Source organism: Amphibalanus amphitrite, unplaced genomic scaffold (assembly GCF_019059575.1).
Source record: "Amphibalanus amphitrite isolate SeventyFive unplaced genomic scaffold, NRLGWU_Aamphi_draft 000016F_arrow, whole genome shotgun sequence".
Classification (NCBI taxonomy): Eukaryota; Metazoa; Arthropoda; class Thecostraca; order Balanomorpha; family Balanidae; genus Amphibalanus; species Amphibalanus amphitrite.
Window position 1 is genome coordinate 814443 of NW_024881512.1, and position 15633 is coordinate 830075.

General features: G+C 55.3%; 1 protein-coding gene across 1 annotated transcript in view; it reads left to right on the plus strand.

Annotated features, from left to right (window-relative positions):
• The window catches only part of LOC122386808 (forkhead box protein P1-like), a 116150-nt gene extending 100532 nt beyond the window's left edge, over positions 1-15618 (plus strand). The window contains exons 8-18 of the mRNA XM_043376447.1: positions 2099-2429; positions 2750-2927; positions 3292-3484; positions 7719-7787; positions 8893-8969; positions 9580-9681; positions 11353-11507; positions 12838-12907; positions 13187-13329; positions 13585-13741; positions 14194-15618. Of these exons, the coding sequence (XP_043232382.1) occupies positions 2099-2429; positions 2750-2927; positions 3292-3484; positions 7719-7787; positions 8893-8969; positions 9580-9681; positions 11353-11507; positions 12838-12907; positions 13187-13329; positions 13585-13741; positions 14194-14274 (1556 nt within the window). The 3' untranslated portion in view covers positions 14275-15618. The remainder of the gene's footprint in view (positions 1-2098; positions 2430-2749; positions 2928-3291; positions 3485-7718; positions 7788-8892; positions 8970-9579; positions 9682-11352; positions 11508-12837; positions 12908-13186; positions 13330-13584; positions 13742-14193) is intronic.
• The last annotated feature ends 15 nt before the right edge of the window (positions 15619-15633 follow it).

Consider the following 15633-nt stretch of genomic DNA (forward strand, 5'->3'; position numbering starts at 1 on the left):
ATACACACAGAACGCACACACTCATTCGCACACTCTGGCCTGTATTTCTCTGTTTATTCCGATCCATTGGCGGCGGTCGCCATCACATCACGCGCCACGCGCGCTGTTTGGTCGTCGGCCGTGGTGTGTGTGCTCTGCTGTTGAGCATGTGTACGCTCCGTGCACTGGCCAGCTGTTCTCTGTGCCGCCCCACCGGCAGCCCGGCGGTAGGGCGCACTGTGGGTGCACTGGTGGTGCCGAGGCCGATAACACGGCTAGTCAACACGGCCATGTGTTGCCATGTCTGAGTGGCGGCGGGGGCTGTGAGTGCTGCCGACGCCGTGTGGTGGGCTGAGTGACGAGCCGCTGGACTGTTGAGGTCTCAGTTGCTGGGTTGTTTCGTTGATAAGCTGTTGAGCACTCAGCACTTCCGATGAGGCTGTCGACCATTAGCCAGAAAACCTGGCAACAAATTCAGGCTGCATACACAATTTCTGAGCCGAGCAAAGGACTGCAGCACATGCATTAGCAGCCTCTGACCTCTGGGTTTGATGCGAGCGGCGGCAGTCACTCTCGCGCCAGTATACCGTCAGCCGCCGGAGCTCTTGGCTCCGTGCGCGGGTCGCGGAGGGCAGTGCACAGTTCGGGCGCCGCGCGGAGGGCAGTACACAGTTCGGGCGCCGCGCGGAGGGCAGTGCACAGTTGGGACGCTGTTTACGCCAGCCGGCCGAGATCGCTGACCGCTGACCGGCGCTGTGGCGCAACGTGCAGCTGTTTCTCCGGTGCACCGCTGCCGGCCGGACGGTCTGGTTTCTTGCCGTGTTTGTTGCGTTTGTGCGTCCCGTCCCGCTCGGCCGCCGCGTGCAGCAAACCCCCACCGACCAGCCGGGCGGGCGGGGGGGGGGGGGGCAGGTCAATCCTCGGCCGCCGCCGAGCACCGGGTAATGTCCAGGCGCACGACAAACACTCGGCGCGGTCACCACTCGCGTCAGCCCAATAGCGGCCCTGTGTTCCCATGAAACGCGCGCGCCTCTTGTATCGACCGCGCCGCCCTGTAAAGGCGGCATGAATGGGCCACCAGCGAGCGCCGCTCGCCGTATGCGTGCCCCACCACTCAGGAGTGTCCTCCACTCCGAGTGGCAGCACTCCGAGTGGCCGCACTCTAGTCTCGGGCATGTTTTCCAGATCGCCGACGGGCGACTTATGTATACGTTAGCGCGAATTGGAATGTCAAAGGTCCATGCTGGCCGTCGTTGCGCTGCAATGTTTAATGTTTATTGCTGATTTTCGACTCAGTCCGGCGTACTGAGGTATGTACGTGCATATGAACGCGGCCGGCGCTGGGTTAATTGGGGCCGTGCGTTCTCTAATGTAAAACCAGATCCGTTCAGTGATGGTGCTTGGTCCACAGTAACGGGCGGACTAAGTGATTGCGGAAGCTGTGAGCTGATAAACAGTAAACAGTCAATACTCACAGGGCATGACACTGGCAGTGAAGCCGACCGTAGGCTGGCTAATAGCTGCTCATTGACATTATCAATGCGAGCGCCGTACTCTTAATTCCACCCGCGATATTGCAAATGCTTCCGTTCTGCATAACGTGTTGACAAAGTTATCATTATAGATACTTGTGGCTTACGGATAAACCAATCACCACTTGTTGGTAGGTAACCCAATGTTGCAGTGCTTATAATCCGTTGTTCTCCCAGCTTACCTACCTGAAATTGACGTGCTTCTAATGCGCTTGCACAGGCTTTTAGCACAGCAGCGTTATTTGTAGCTCAATCTCAATCTCCTGGTGACCTTTTAACGGTTACCAAGCCGCTTTGTTTCCTGTTACGAACGGTAATTTAAAGTTACATTATTAATATTTTTACTGGCATAAGCTGCCGGTATACATACATGTGCGGCTTCTGTTTTATCCGCATTTAGCATAGCTATTATGTATATGCACTTCCTGGTGCCTGGCGGCGTCATTGAAGGGGATGTCCGTGTGAAGCCTACGTCTCGTTTTTTTTTTTTTGCATTGCTGGCGTGGTGTGGCCTGAACTTACCTGACCTGATCTGACCTGACCTGACCTGACCTGACCTGACCTGACCTGACCTGACCTCTGCCCAGGTCTGTCGGTGAGTGAGGCGGGCGGCGCGTCCTGGACGGACAAAGCCTCGGACCGCCGCTCGGACGGCTCGTCCCCGCCGTACAGCTCGAGTCGCTCGCCGCCGCCGCTGCAGCCGCTGGCCGGCGCCAACGGCCTCCTGCCGGCACTCACCAACGGCCGCTGGGACACCCGCAACGGTACCGACGAGGAGCGTCACGCGCCGCCGCCGCCCCCGCCGCCACCGGCAGAGGAGGAGGACCTGACGGCCAAGACGGGGCCGCTCTTCAGTAACGGCATCTGCAACTGGCCCGGCTGCGAGGCCGCCTGTCCCGACCGGCCGGCCTTCCTCAAGTGAGTGCCGTCCGGGGCAGAGATGGGCGGGTGTGGTGTGTCGGGTGGTGTACTCACACTCTGTTGAGACTAGAAGGTCGTGAGGATGTTTGGAGACGTTCGACTCCGGTATATCATATTGCCGTTTATATATCGGATGACTCAATACAAGTTGCTCGAGTCTGACATTGATTAATGATCCATATAGCGTGATTTATCTATTTGCCGTCACGGACATAGAGCTGACAGCCGCCTATCAAATAATCATCGGCGCTCATAGCTCGACACTTCACCCTCCTATAACCGCTCTGACGTCTAACTCACCCTCGTCCCTCTCTCAGGCACCTGAACTCGGAGCACCGTCTGGATGACCGGTCGACGGCGCACGTCCGAGTCCAAATGCAGGTCGTGCAGCAGATGGAGACCAACCTGGCCAAGGAGAAGGCGCGGCTCTCGGCCATGATGGCCCACCTGCACATGACGAGAGAGAGGATAGAAGAAGCCAAAACTGAGCCGCCGGTAAGGAGACGGGAGAGCCAGGGTTGACCGTGGGAACTGGGAGTCAGTGTCGCTGATTAGAACGGGAGTACTCGAAAAGTTGAGAAAGTCAGTGGTGCTCCAAGGCAGTTAGGAATGCGGAACATTAAAAGTTGGGCGCGTTCTTACGGATGTAGTGGAAGGTACCGTGATAATAGTTCGTAAGAGATAGTTTGGGGATGGTTATGTTACGGAAGAAGGATGTGATTATTGCAAACTCTTTGTATACTGTATAATGAATAGTACGAGATATTTGACTGAAGTGTTTTCATTGCCTTCTATACGCCCGTTATGAGTTCGTCGCGCTGTACCTCGTTCTCTGACGCCGGCGCCGGTTCTGTCGCAGATGGCCACTAGCCTGCCGCAGGTGACGGCGGCCATGTTCCCTGCCTCGGCGCCGCCGGGCCAACTGCTCTCCGGTAACCCGTTCCTGCGGACGGCCATGCTGCACGGCCACCAGCCGCCGCCGCCGCCGCCGCCGCCGTCCAGCCTGCCGCCGGCCGGCCGACGGCGGGTCACCGACAAACCCATCTCAGCCAGTGAGTACCGAGGGTCACCGACAAACCCATCTCAGCCAGTGAGTACCGAGGGTCACAGACAAACCCGTATCAGTCGCAGACAAATCCATCTCAGTCACCGACAAACCATCTCAGCCAGTGAGTACCGGGGTCACCGACAAACCCATCTCAGCCAGTGAGTATCGAGTGTCAGAGGAGGGTCACGGGTAGGAGGGAGAAGAGGCTCGAATGGGACGGGCGTGAGGAGGAGCGGATGCGTGGATAAAAGAAGTGGTTAGTACTGTTATGGCGCATGAAGAATTTGGGATTAACTACTAAATCGGACTCGACTCATTGCGAACGATCAATGTATGAGTCGTATATAAACTGCGTTGAAGATAGGAGTGCGGTGGATATCGACTGCCGATCGATCTTGCACCGACTTACTGCAGTGGACGGTGCCCCTCCCCGTCCCCACCGGCGGCACGCAGTCGGTAGCAGCAGGCCGCCGGTCTGTTTTGATGCGCCCTGTTGTCTGTGTCGCTGTTTTTCCCGGAGCTGGACGGCACCCGTCGAAATCCGTCCTCACTCGATCAATGGACGGATGGCCAGTGGCGTGCTTATCCGATGCGTTGTTGTGGCCGCGCGACAAGTGACTCCGCCTGGCGGCAGCGCAGCCGCACACCATTATTATTAGCCGCGAAAGCTGAACTCATTACAATGCAGTCTGTTGGCTCATATTTAATGCGGCGGCGGCGGCGGCCAACACAGCTCTGACGGACAGCAAAACACAACAGAGCGTCCGCGCGCGGCGGCGGCCGGCCGCCAGCTCACGGCGAATTATATTTCGGGTAAACATACACCGGCCGGAGGCCGAATAACAGGCCCACTGCGTGCTCGTGCAAACAGGCGGCCGGCTGGGTAGGTGGGTAAGTGGGTAGGTGGGTAGGTGAGGGTCTGCCTGGCCGGAAGTAGAGCGGGATGGGCACGGGACATGGGACAGGTCACTGAGGGACATGCAGTGTCCCATTCGGAATACCGCGTTGGGGTTGGTTTGTGTTGCGTTGCTCTCGATTTGCGTTGCGTTTGTACTCTCCATTTATGAGTTTGTGCGCACTGCAGCTTATATGGATAGAGACATGGGCTGGTAGTTGGTACTATAGGTACCGTAACGTAGCAGCACAAAGCACCAACAACGAGTAACAAGACTGCGCGGAATGCCGGCGACACGTCCTCGCCGTGTGGACACGCTCTTTAGTGAAATATGCAAACACACTGCTCCTCGGCCATTCATTCCAGCATGAAACGATGGAGGCTCCGGCCGCGGGATCAGCAATATCTGCAAATATGTCATGTGTTGCTGGTGTGCGGCGCCGCACGCACTGGCATCTTAATGGGTTCGGAGGCGGCTACGGCCCGCGCCCCAAACGGAACCCATCGGCGCCGCATTGAGCCGCTGGCGAGTTTGGGATGTGTACAGAGTAAACTCGGGCCGATGCAGGACCGGTCGAGGTCAACTCCGGTCATGGCTCCTCAGGATATTCTGCGTTAGATAAAGTACAAGTTATTCGTCGAGCTGCGTGGACCGCGCAATGGCCTTTCAATTTTTATTGGGCAAGCATCGGTTTGTTTCTAGTCATTGTCCTTGTTCTTTTTCTAGTCTTTGTCGTTCCCTTCCATCCCTCATGTCTCCCTACAGCGTTCGTTTTCTGGCTGCCTCGCTCCCCTCCCCACCTCTCTCCTCTCCTCCGCCGCTCTCCCTCGGCGCGCGCCCGCCCTTGCGCCGCTATGACGCACTGTTTTGACGTCCGGGCCGTATTGATTTGTTGTTGTTGTGCTCTTTGTTTGCCGAAAATAGGCTAACAAGTGGTGGCGCACGGAACGAGAGGCGGGCCGGCAGGCGGGCAGATTGGCGGGTGGATAGGCAGCTGGTAGGCGGGCGGAAATGTGGGTGGATAGGCGGGCGGCTAGGCGGGCCAGCTGGGATGAGTGGATAGGCGAGCGAGCAGGTGTTTGGCCTGGAAAACAGTCGACTTTCGTTCACATGATGAAATCACGTACGGTGAATCCGCTGATACGTCAAAATGATCGGCAAATTAGTTAACCGAATGGAGACAAGTATGATAACATCAGGTACTTACATTGCATCAGAATGTGACATGCTCCAAGAAGCTTCAAACAACCGTTTACTATAGCTTGCTGTAGCTATTTGCCCTCCAAAGGCTGCGTTTCGGCGGTGCTGTCGGGGTTTTTGCGGTCGATCGACTGTTCTCCGGCGGTGGGTGGGTAGCTGACGGCTCTGACGATGTGTCACCGTGTCATTAGTGTGTCACCAAACCACCGGGCGTTGGAGCGATCCGTCCCCTCCACTCCCCGGCTGCCGTCCGGTATGTCAGCCCGCGTGCCGACCGGGGTATTATTTCAGCCCAGACGGACCACCGTGACTATTATTAATGCAGCGAGATTTTCTGCCTTATTTATAAGCGGTTGGTTAAATAGGTCGCCACGCGCGGTATATACTATGTCGCATGCCACTTCGATGAGGTATGCTGCGATACATGGGGTTAATCCGCATAGGTATGCAGACGTCCCGTAGACGTTTGCGGCCGATGTTGTGCCGGCTTTACTTTTCACTGTTATAGCACTGTGCCCCGTGTCAGGTGCAGTACCTACCATAGGGTCATTACACATCGGGCCTTCATTCGTCGCACTTTTATGCGTATAGGTTCAGTATGAAAACGTCTTGGACGCAGAAATACTTTTTATGAGACTAGGCGGTGTATTCTCATTTGTCTGGAACACCCGGATCACGACAATCTACCCAGAGAAGCAGGGGTGAGAGTATGACTGGTACAGTTAGTTTTCAAACCCTGTTTGTGTGTCAGCACCCGGGTGACCGGCGTAAATCATGTCACGTGATTGAACCAGGCGCGGCATTTTATCATTTACCTGCATTAGGAGTTGGTCACGCGATCTCACCGACCGTGGGGGCGCGGCCGGTCGCCCATGCACGTGAATACTGTGGGACCTGGGTTACTTGTCGCGTACCTACCGGGTGTTTTATTGCTCCTAACCGCGTAACGTGCCCCGCGGGCACGTACGGGGTCATGTCAACTGGCCGGCGTTCGATTCCGTGTTGGGGCGCGCTGTAGTGTTGAACCACGCTGTGATGGACAAATTGCGTGAGCGAGTTACAGAAGGGTTCTATGCGTGGTCGTTTACGAGGAAACGTACTCCAGTGGAACATAATGACAACGCATTGTTTAATTAAACAAGTTACAATTTCCAGCATCGTGTATCCTGCATGTACGGTGTATGTAATATGTATCGTATAATAGCATCATGTAGCAGCGTTGGCCGAGCGTAGATACCTACGCTGTACGCACATGTTTGTAAGGGACGATATTTTGAACACTCGGACCCACAATCACGTGAGTTTGTGTAAAACAACTTATCGCATATGTTTCACAAAAGCCCGGTGGTATTTTCTTTCGCTATCGGATGTTTTGCGTGCCGGATATCGTTACGCCATGATTAAAACGCGGTTTGTTGTTACGATTATGTCGATGTGCCACCAGGATCGAGCGAGCGTACAAAGCGCAGGAAACACTCACTCGTTGCAAAATAATACGGAAAGCAGGATAACGGTTATTTTGCATGCGGTTTAATAAACTTGGAGATAGTATCTTTGACTGATTAGGAAAGGGACAGCTGTTTCGGTATGTTGACGAATCAGCTTGCGTACAATACTATTCCGCGTTTCACAATTCACAAATTATGCGTGTGTTCGTGTGTTCGTGCGTTTGTTCCCATTATCTCTGCTTGTCAACCAGACAAACATTAATTTGCCATCCGGTGCGGTGGAAGCGCTCGGTTATGTGAAGTCGACTGTTTATTTCCGGTCGTTGGCTTGGACGATTGGCAGGAATGGCCGTCCAAGGCCGCTGGCTCCCTTCGCCGTGTGTTTATGTACCTCTTGACCCCTGTTCCTAGACCTCTGACCCCCCCCCCAAACCTCGGGGGCAGGTGACAGTGCGGACACCATTATGGTGCATCAGGTCATTGGGCACATTGGTGTCGCGGGGACGGTACAAGGGGTTAGTTAACTATAACATTGCGGCGCATGCGGCAGATGCCTTTTGGGTGCGAGGGACGGTTGTTGACGGGGAGTGTGATGCACACAATCAATGAACAATACCAGCGGTATGTATTTGTATAGCCCTCCCCCGTGCCGGACGACCACCGGGTCACGGTCGTTCTCTCTCCTCCGCCGCAGGTCCGTATGAGGAGTCGCCGGCTCAGCGGAGGCGAGCGGCGGAGCGGTCTGGACAGGACATCACTGAAGGTGAGGCCGCTCTCACACTCACAGCTCTCACAGTTAAATCACAGTTCACGCATAGCCGGGCACTTCAGCGTGGCAGGGATTACAGGGGACCGTATGTGTGAGGTGTAGCGTCCTCACAATCAGTTGTGCAGTGAGCAGGCCTGAGGACAATGATTCACCCCTCTGCCTGATGCGGGCCCTCTGTTGGGAACCTCGGCCACGGAGGGTGCTCTCGGGATGGAGAATTTCAATCGGAATGCGTAATGAAATGGAATTGTGAGCCGGCGGACGCGGAGCTGGATCAACACAGCTCCCAAATGAAAGAGTTGGCGATTAGTTAAATTTGTGTTTGCTCGTTAGATAGTTTTTCATCTCGACTCTCCAGAAAACTTCAACTTATTTATGCCGTCTTCCTTTTTACCCGTGGGCCAGTCCCTGGGGATGCGCGCGAGGCTCATAGCTGTCTCAATAGACGGATCCCTGACGATGTTTGCCGAGTTGTAAACAAGTAAAACTCTGTCAAAAAGCAGACTATAATCCGTGTAATTGCATTATTCAATTAGATTGTTTGTTTAAGACTGATGTGATGACTGGAGCTGTAGTCTTCCGCTCACAGGACTATTTAAATGATAAGCGCAAAGAGCAATGGTTGGGGAAAATCCCTTTTGACTTGGTCTCTATGCCTCTGATTTTTTTTTTTTAAGCAGGGTCATCTCTTTTATTAAAAACACGAGCGTGTCAACACAAATGGAATTTACCGATGGAACGGCAGGCTGCAAAAGTTCCACAGATTTATGCAAATCGAGCGACGAATTAAATTGTTTTACAGCATTAGCATTTGTCTTCTCAAGCGGCCTCAAGCCCAGCTAGTTTTTTGTTTCTCCCTTATATCCATCGCATCAGTAGCTGTATGCGTTTTAACATTCTGAGCAGAGTGTCCTATTATAGTTCACTAGATGACTTATATGATTGCATTCCAGAGGATATCTTCCCTGTGGCTTCTACCGAGTGCTGCAAATAAATAACTTGATGATCAAGATCAATTCACTTTAAAATGTCACCCCCGCTTTCACTGCCACCCTTACTGGCCCGATGGTCTCAGATTTGACCCTCCCCTTCCCCTCAGAGCTCGGTCGCAACAGGGAGTTCTACCTGACTACGGACATCCGGCCACCGTTTACGTACGCGTCTCTGATCAGACAGGTGAGTTCGGTCCGCGGTCAGCGCCGCCAGGTGAGTTCGGTCCGCGGTCAGCGCCGTCAGGTGAGTTTTCGGTCCGCGGTCAGCGCCGCCAGGTGAGTTCGGTCAGCGCCGTCACCGTCCCCCCCCCCCCCCCCCCCCAGAGATAGTGGCACGGCGCGTCTCTGATCAGACAGGTGAGTTCGGTCCGCTGCCACTCCACTAACAGGTGAGTTCGGTCCACTGCCATTCCACTGCCAGGTGAGCTCGGTCCGCGGTCAGCGCCGTCACCGTCCCCCCCCCCCCTCCCCAGAAAAAGGGCGCGGCGCTCGGCGGCTCAGTAGCGCCCGAACGGTGGCGAGTGGAAATAACGCTTCTCGGAATGTGTCATTGTTAGATTGTATTAGCAACGGGTCGACTAAAAAAACTGTACAAGTATCGTAGAGTGATTGTTAGTCGAAGACAGGGAATCCCTCATGCTTGGTATGGTGAGCTGAGAGCTCCAGTGCACTGCGGTTACCGGCGCTGTTATTCGTATTGTTCTGAAACCCTGTGTGTCTGCAGTGTCTGAGTGTTTTCGTGGTGACCTGAGCCGACCTGACCTGAGCTGACCTGACCTTTGTCCGTCTGCCAGGCGATCATCGAGTCTCCGGACAAGCAGCTGACGCTGAACGAGATCTACAGCTGGTTCCAGGGCACGTTCGCCTATTTCCGGCGCAACGCCGCCACCTGGAAGGTAGGGCGACCGGGACTCGTCGGTCAGATCCAGTCAGATCCAGTCCCCGGTCCTGGTCAGATCGATCCAGGCCAGATCCGAAGCCTCTTGCACCGAAGTATCTGCCTAGGTCAATTGCGATTTCATCAGATTCTCTTGTACCGTACACCGCAATCGAAAAACTCTACTGTGTTAATTTACCTAGAAATTCTACTGAGCAGATACAATCTTGCGTTAGGAGCTGATGTAAGACAAATTACCACCGTAGTTTACGCTGTTGCGCGGAAACAGTTTTTTCTACTCTACCTAGCTAGGTATTTTGGTGCAAGAGGCCTGCGGTCCTCAGTCCGATGGCTATATCCAGCTTCTTCCCTCGGTCGCTGCACGTCAGGACCTCGTGGCGGACCAGATCCAGTCGGAGCTCACCGTTCCTATAGATACAACCCCGTCCCTCCCTGCCGCCTTCCCTTGCCTCTCCCTCCCCTTACTCCAGTATCTCGCCGTAGTGCGTAACACCCGCTCAATGCCCACCCGCCAGCGATGTCCTCCAGTGTCATGTTCCCCATAGTTCCCTGTCATTACCTGTCGATCATGGCCGCATTGTTCTTATTTGATTCACGTCTAATGACTGCAATGGCGGACGGTGGGCCGCCTCTGTTACCAGGCGCTGAATACATCGCCGGCCGCCGCGCCATGACAGCCCTGTTTGTAGTGCTGTATTCTGTGTATGCTCGCACTGAATTAGGCCTGTTGTCTGTCCAGGCACAGTATAAATGCGGGTTGTTGGCGACGAGTAGGTGGGGAGGGAGGACGGGAATTCATTCTTAGAAAATGGTTGGCGCACTGAGGACTGTTTGTATGTGGTTGTACGTTTTGCAATGACACAATTTGCTATAACAAATATCCTGCGGATCAGAAGAAAGCATGCCCGTCCGATAGGGGAGGGGTCCCGGGGCGGGGGTTGGTGTATAGAGTGCGTAGGCGACGTAGGACAACCGATGCGCCTTCTCCAAACGTATAGCATTACCCGCTGTTAAGTCTGGAATCCCAACTGAGGTAGTAGTGAACGTTAGACAGTGGAACTGTAAGTTTGGTCTGCCATTTATCGTTACTACGCTTTAGTGATGTACTTTTGTTGCTGGCTGCGTAGGATAACCGTCTCAAGCCGTGACTGCATGCGGACTATGCGAGGGGTAGGTGCTCCCCCGGGGCTCCTCGGGAAAGGTTCGCTCCCAACTCGCCGGCTGGGTGTAGCGCCCGCCGGCAGCCCGCCCCTCCCCGGCGCCGCGGTAGCCTGCCTTGTTTGTGCCGTCTCTAACCGCCGCCCCGCCTTTCTGTTTCGTCTCGTGACGACCTCACGGTGATTTTCTGTTTGTCTTGTCTTGTAGAACGCAGTGCGCCACAACCTGTCCCTCCACAAGTGTTTTACCAGGGTGGAAAACGTCAAGGGCGCCGTGTGGACCGTAGACGAAGTGGAGTTTTGCAAACGGCGCCCTCAGAGGTCTACTGGGTATGTTTCGGGCGATGGGCCCCCGGCGGCGCCTCGGACGGCAGCCACCTACCGGCGGAGCGAGAACCATTAGTTCACGCTCCTGCCACCAGGTGGTCAAGTCGGAGGCGCCGCCGGTCGGCGCTCGCCGTTTTTATTCAGCTTTTCACACTCTGTGCTTACTACTCCCACTGCCCGGCTAGAACGCGATCCGCACCAATCTCTCCCTCCACAAGTGTTTCGTGAGGTATGAAGACGACTTTGGTTCATACTGGACGGTCGATGATGACGAGTTCGTCAACCGGCGCCACCTGTCCAGAGGCCGGCCCAGAAAGCCCGTGTCCGGGCCAGCCAAGGAGTAAGCGCCCGCCAGCGCCCGCATGCCAGAACCTCCCGCGCGCGCCGCCGCCGCAGCTGCCGTCTCTGACGCAGGGCTCAGTGAGAAAACGTCCATTTGATGAGAAGTCCGTTTAAGTGCGGGTACTGCATAGATGCCGAACGCCTTCAGAAAGGCCGTCGCGCTTTTCTGAAGTTTGTGTTCAAAATTAAAGTTTTTATCCATTGAAATCCTTCTGAATTTCGCAACTCGTTTGTATTGATAATTTCAAAAAGTGTCTAAATTTTACGTGTTTCCGTACGATGGATGGCAGTTGTTCAACAACTTTCGTGTGCTGTTTATATTTACAGAGGGGTACTTTTTAAATTCCAAAAAGGGGGCACGCACGTTAGCTCACAGAGCCCAAATTATGATTTGCTTCATTTTGTTGCGCACACCTCCAACCGCTTATTTTGATATTTTAATCTTATTTCGTAGATTGTAATTAAATCGATTGCAGTTTTGGTGAATTGTCTCGTCTCAGATTTCTCAGCATTCGGTTAGCAGTTTTAACCAGTCGCGTCTCCTCCCCAATCCTTGACCTCGCTCGCTTCTGTTGGGTGAACAACTAGTCTAGCCAACAATTAGCCTAGCTACTAACGACAGAGTTTGGAAAGGAGGCAGCTCGCGGCGAAAGCTCAACTATCGGACCGCAAAAAGTCTGAAATTATAACGCCGTCTTGATACCACGTCGATTCTTCTTGCCTCTCTGGTTGTACCGCAAGCCACTTGTCCTATGCACCGTCCAGCCTGCCGCCAAGTCGTGCGTGTTGCGCCGATACACTCACTATTGGATAGCTTTTTGCCGAGTATTTTCATCGCCATTCGGCAGAGTGCACCGGACTGAAGCACGCAATTCCCTTCCAAACATGTCGGCATGCTAGATGTGAATCTAAAAGATGTGTTTACATCACGATGCATTGAACACTTCTCTTTTCATCTTTCTCTACTCGCATGTCTGTGTCTCTGCTTGATATCATTCAATTACTTTCTTTGAACTGATGCTCGACTCTAATTGATGTTTATGCCTGTTTTCATTTTCTGCTCATCAATCGTTCGGATGTTCAAAGTACTTTTACATATTGACGCATATATTTAATTGTTTGATACCTGTCGATAAAGTACAATTATTAAATATTCGCTTATAAACTGTGTCGAGTTAGTTGTCGAATTAAATGGTATACGTTCTTTCACATCCTTGAGAACATGTGCTACTATTTTAGTGTTTCGGACGGTATCGGAGCGTTTCGTGTCTCTTTGACGCCACCCAGACCGATCTAACGAGCTCCTCTGTCTGTCTCTGTATTTACAGTCAGGCGCGCAGCCCGACCCTGTCCAGTAGTCCGACACTGTACGGCGACGCCATCAATGCCAGTCTACAGGTAACTTATACTCGCGAGGCCTCGGTCGTCTCCGTGTATAGGCTGTGTTCAGCTCGTCATTACGGTGCTTATCGCATTTTTTTTATTTTACCTGAAGGTCACAGCGTATTGTTTTTAATCTAAGTTACTTCATTCATTGTATATGCCACAGTTCGTCCCAGTTTTCAAGCAGTTCGCTCTCCAGAACTTGTCCTTCACATAGGATCAGTCGTCTTATGTTACCCTCGCTCTCGTCTCGTCCCTCTCCGCTCGCCCTCTGACCCTGCGCTCTGACGGCAGTCGGCGCTGGCCGACTCAACTCTGCCGTTCATGGCAAACGCGGCCGACCGGCTGCGGGAGCTGCGGGAGCGCGAGGCGCCCACTCTGCTGGGACTGCACCGGCGTGCGTCGCCCTCGCCGCCCAGACACTACCGGCCAGCTAGGTGAGAAGCCGGTCGCCTCTACCACATTGCCTATTCTATCAGGCGCCGGATCTCTGTTAGGGGATTGGACCGATGTTAGGGCTAAGCTCTCGTCGTGATGGAATGGTGGACCGCAGAACGAGTGTACTGTATTGTATTGTATAGAGGGGTTGGAAGGATCGAGGCAACTTTCTAGAAAGATACTGATATCCTTTGTAGTGCCTTGTGTGTGATCCAGCGTTTCGCGGCGGCGTTCTGACCTCCCCTCTCCCCCAGCGCCAGTCCGGAGCGCGAGCCGCGGCCAGCCGACCAGTTCTCCCAGACGGCCGTCAAGCCCGACTACGACGGCGAGGCCAGCGGCGACGGCGACTCGTCCCGGGACGGCGCCGCCAGCCGCGACACGGGCCTGCCGACGGCCATCTCACGGGCAGAGGTAACCGAGCAGAGACCGAGTCGGGGTGTTCGGACGAATGGAGGTGTTACTTGTCCTCACGGGCAGAGGTAACTGAGCCGGGACAGAGCCGGGGTGTCCGAACGAATGGAGGTGTTAAGTTAGTTGGATGCCGGATACGTTTATCCAGTTGTGGCTTGTGGTAAACGAGGTTCCGAAAACAACTCAGAAATGGATGTTTGTTCCTTTCAGAGGTGCTCTTTACGTGTGAAAAGTGCTGGCTTGCGTGCGTGTATTTTTCGGAACGTGTCCCTGTGCAGCGCGGCAGGAGTCGTGGTGACTTCTAACTATTGCGTATGTATGTAAAAGTGTGGCCCCGTGTATTTCAGCGATCGTGTAGCCCCCTCACGGTGCTGTCTGTCTCTCCCGTGCAGCAGGACCTCGGCCTCTCTGGTGAGGGCCCAGTAACTGACGTGTTGCTCTCTCCCGTCCAGCAGGACCTCGGCCTGTCTCTGGTGAAGTCCGAGTACGTCCCAGAGGGCAGTCAGTCGATGCCGGAGACGGCGACGGCGTGAAGAGCGCCCGCCAGCAATACAGACACCTCCCGGAGACGGGCCCAGCCGCCCGGCTCCAACGCTCAGCGCGCGCAGAGGACCAGCGCCGCCTAGCGGCATCCCTGCGCACTTCACTGTGACCGCTCGGCGGATAGATGGCGCCATACGGCGCCGGACGCTCGCTCGCGCCCGTCTCAAATCAAACGCCCCGCTCGGGGGCGGACAGGCGGCGCTCGCGCGCAGTGTGCAACGCCGCCCGGCGCGGGCGCGCGAGACAGACAGACGGACAGACACTGTGCGCCGCGGGTTTTGTACCTGTGGGCCTGTTGTGTACAGCTGTTCCACCTCATTCTACGGGTTTCGTTGCGGCCGTGCGGTCGCCGCCGCTGGTGTGCGTGTGTTGCGTTGTGTTTGGTTTGTGGCCACCGCTCCGGTGGCCGGCCGCCCTCTTGTCTGCCTGCCTGGCGTGCGGTGGCGCTCGGCGCCGCCGCGCGGCGCCAGTAGTCCCCATCGGTACACCCAGTACAAAGCTTGCAAAGATGCGCGTGTCGATGCCATAGGATCTCCCGGCCAGTGCAGGGGCCGGCCGGCCCCCGGCACCTCTCCATAACTAGTGTCATTGTCAGACTGCGCAACTGTGAGTCGCGTCCGCTCGGCGGGGGCGGACAGACGGACCGAGTACGAGCGCGCCAGGCGGGCTCGGAGCCCGCGCTGTCGGGGTCGGAGTGGGGCGGGTGGCGCTTTGAGCTTAGGAGGGCGCCGCGCACGCCGTCCGCCGGTGCATCAGGGATGATTATCGGGTCCGCGCGCTGCGCTCGCGCTCTCGCCAGTTCCGTTTCCCGGGGCGTCCGCTGGTGCCAATCGCCACGAGCCGGGCGCCGTCTGTGTTTCGACATTCCCGGTCGGGCGGCGGCACCGCTCGGCCGTCCGGAGGCGCCCAGCGCTTTGTGTGATGTTCGACCGACCGGCCTCCTCGGGGTCACCTCCTCTCAAAGACGCGCGCATCTCAGCCCGACAGTGATTCGCCTACCGTTTCCAAGCTGTCTCCACTTAAAACGCCGGCCAAAGACCAATCAAAACTCGGCAGTTCTCTACAACTGGCGGCGCGCGGTGCAATGGCGCTCCGTTCGGAAATTCTCTCGCGCGCGCGGCAGACGGCGGCAGGCTGGCGCGCGTGCAGTTTACCTCCCACTGTTGTGACGACAGAAAGCTGACGCTTTTAGTTCCTAGTTCCGGCACGGATTGTGAGGGCTCCAAAAGAGAGAGAGGGGACGGGTGGGAACTAGGGAGGAGCGAGTGTCCTCCATATCAGTTGCCTGTGTAGTACAGTGGTTAACAATAGACAATAAACGCTTCTCATCGGCGTCTCGTGTGTTAGAA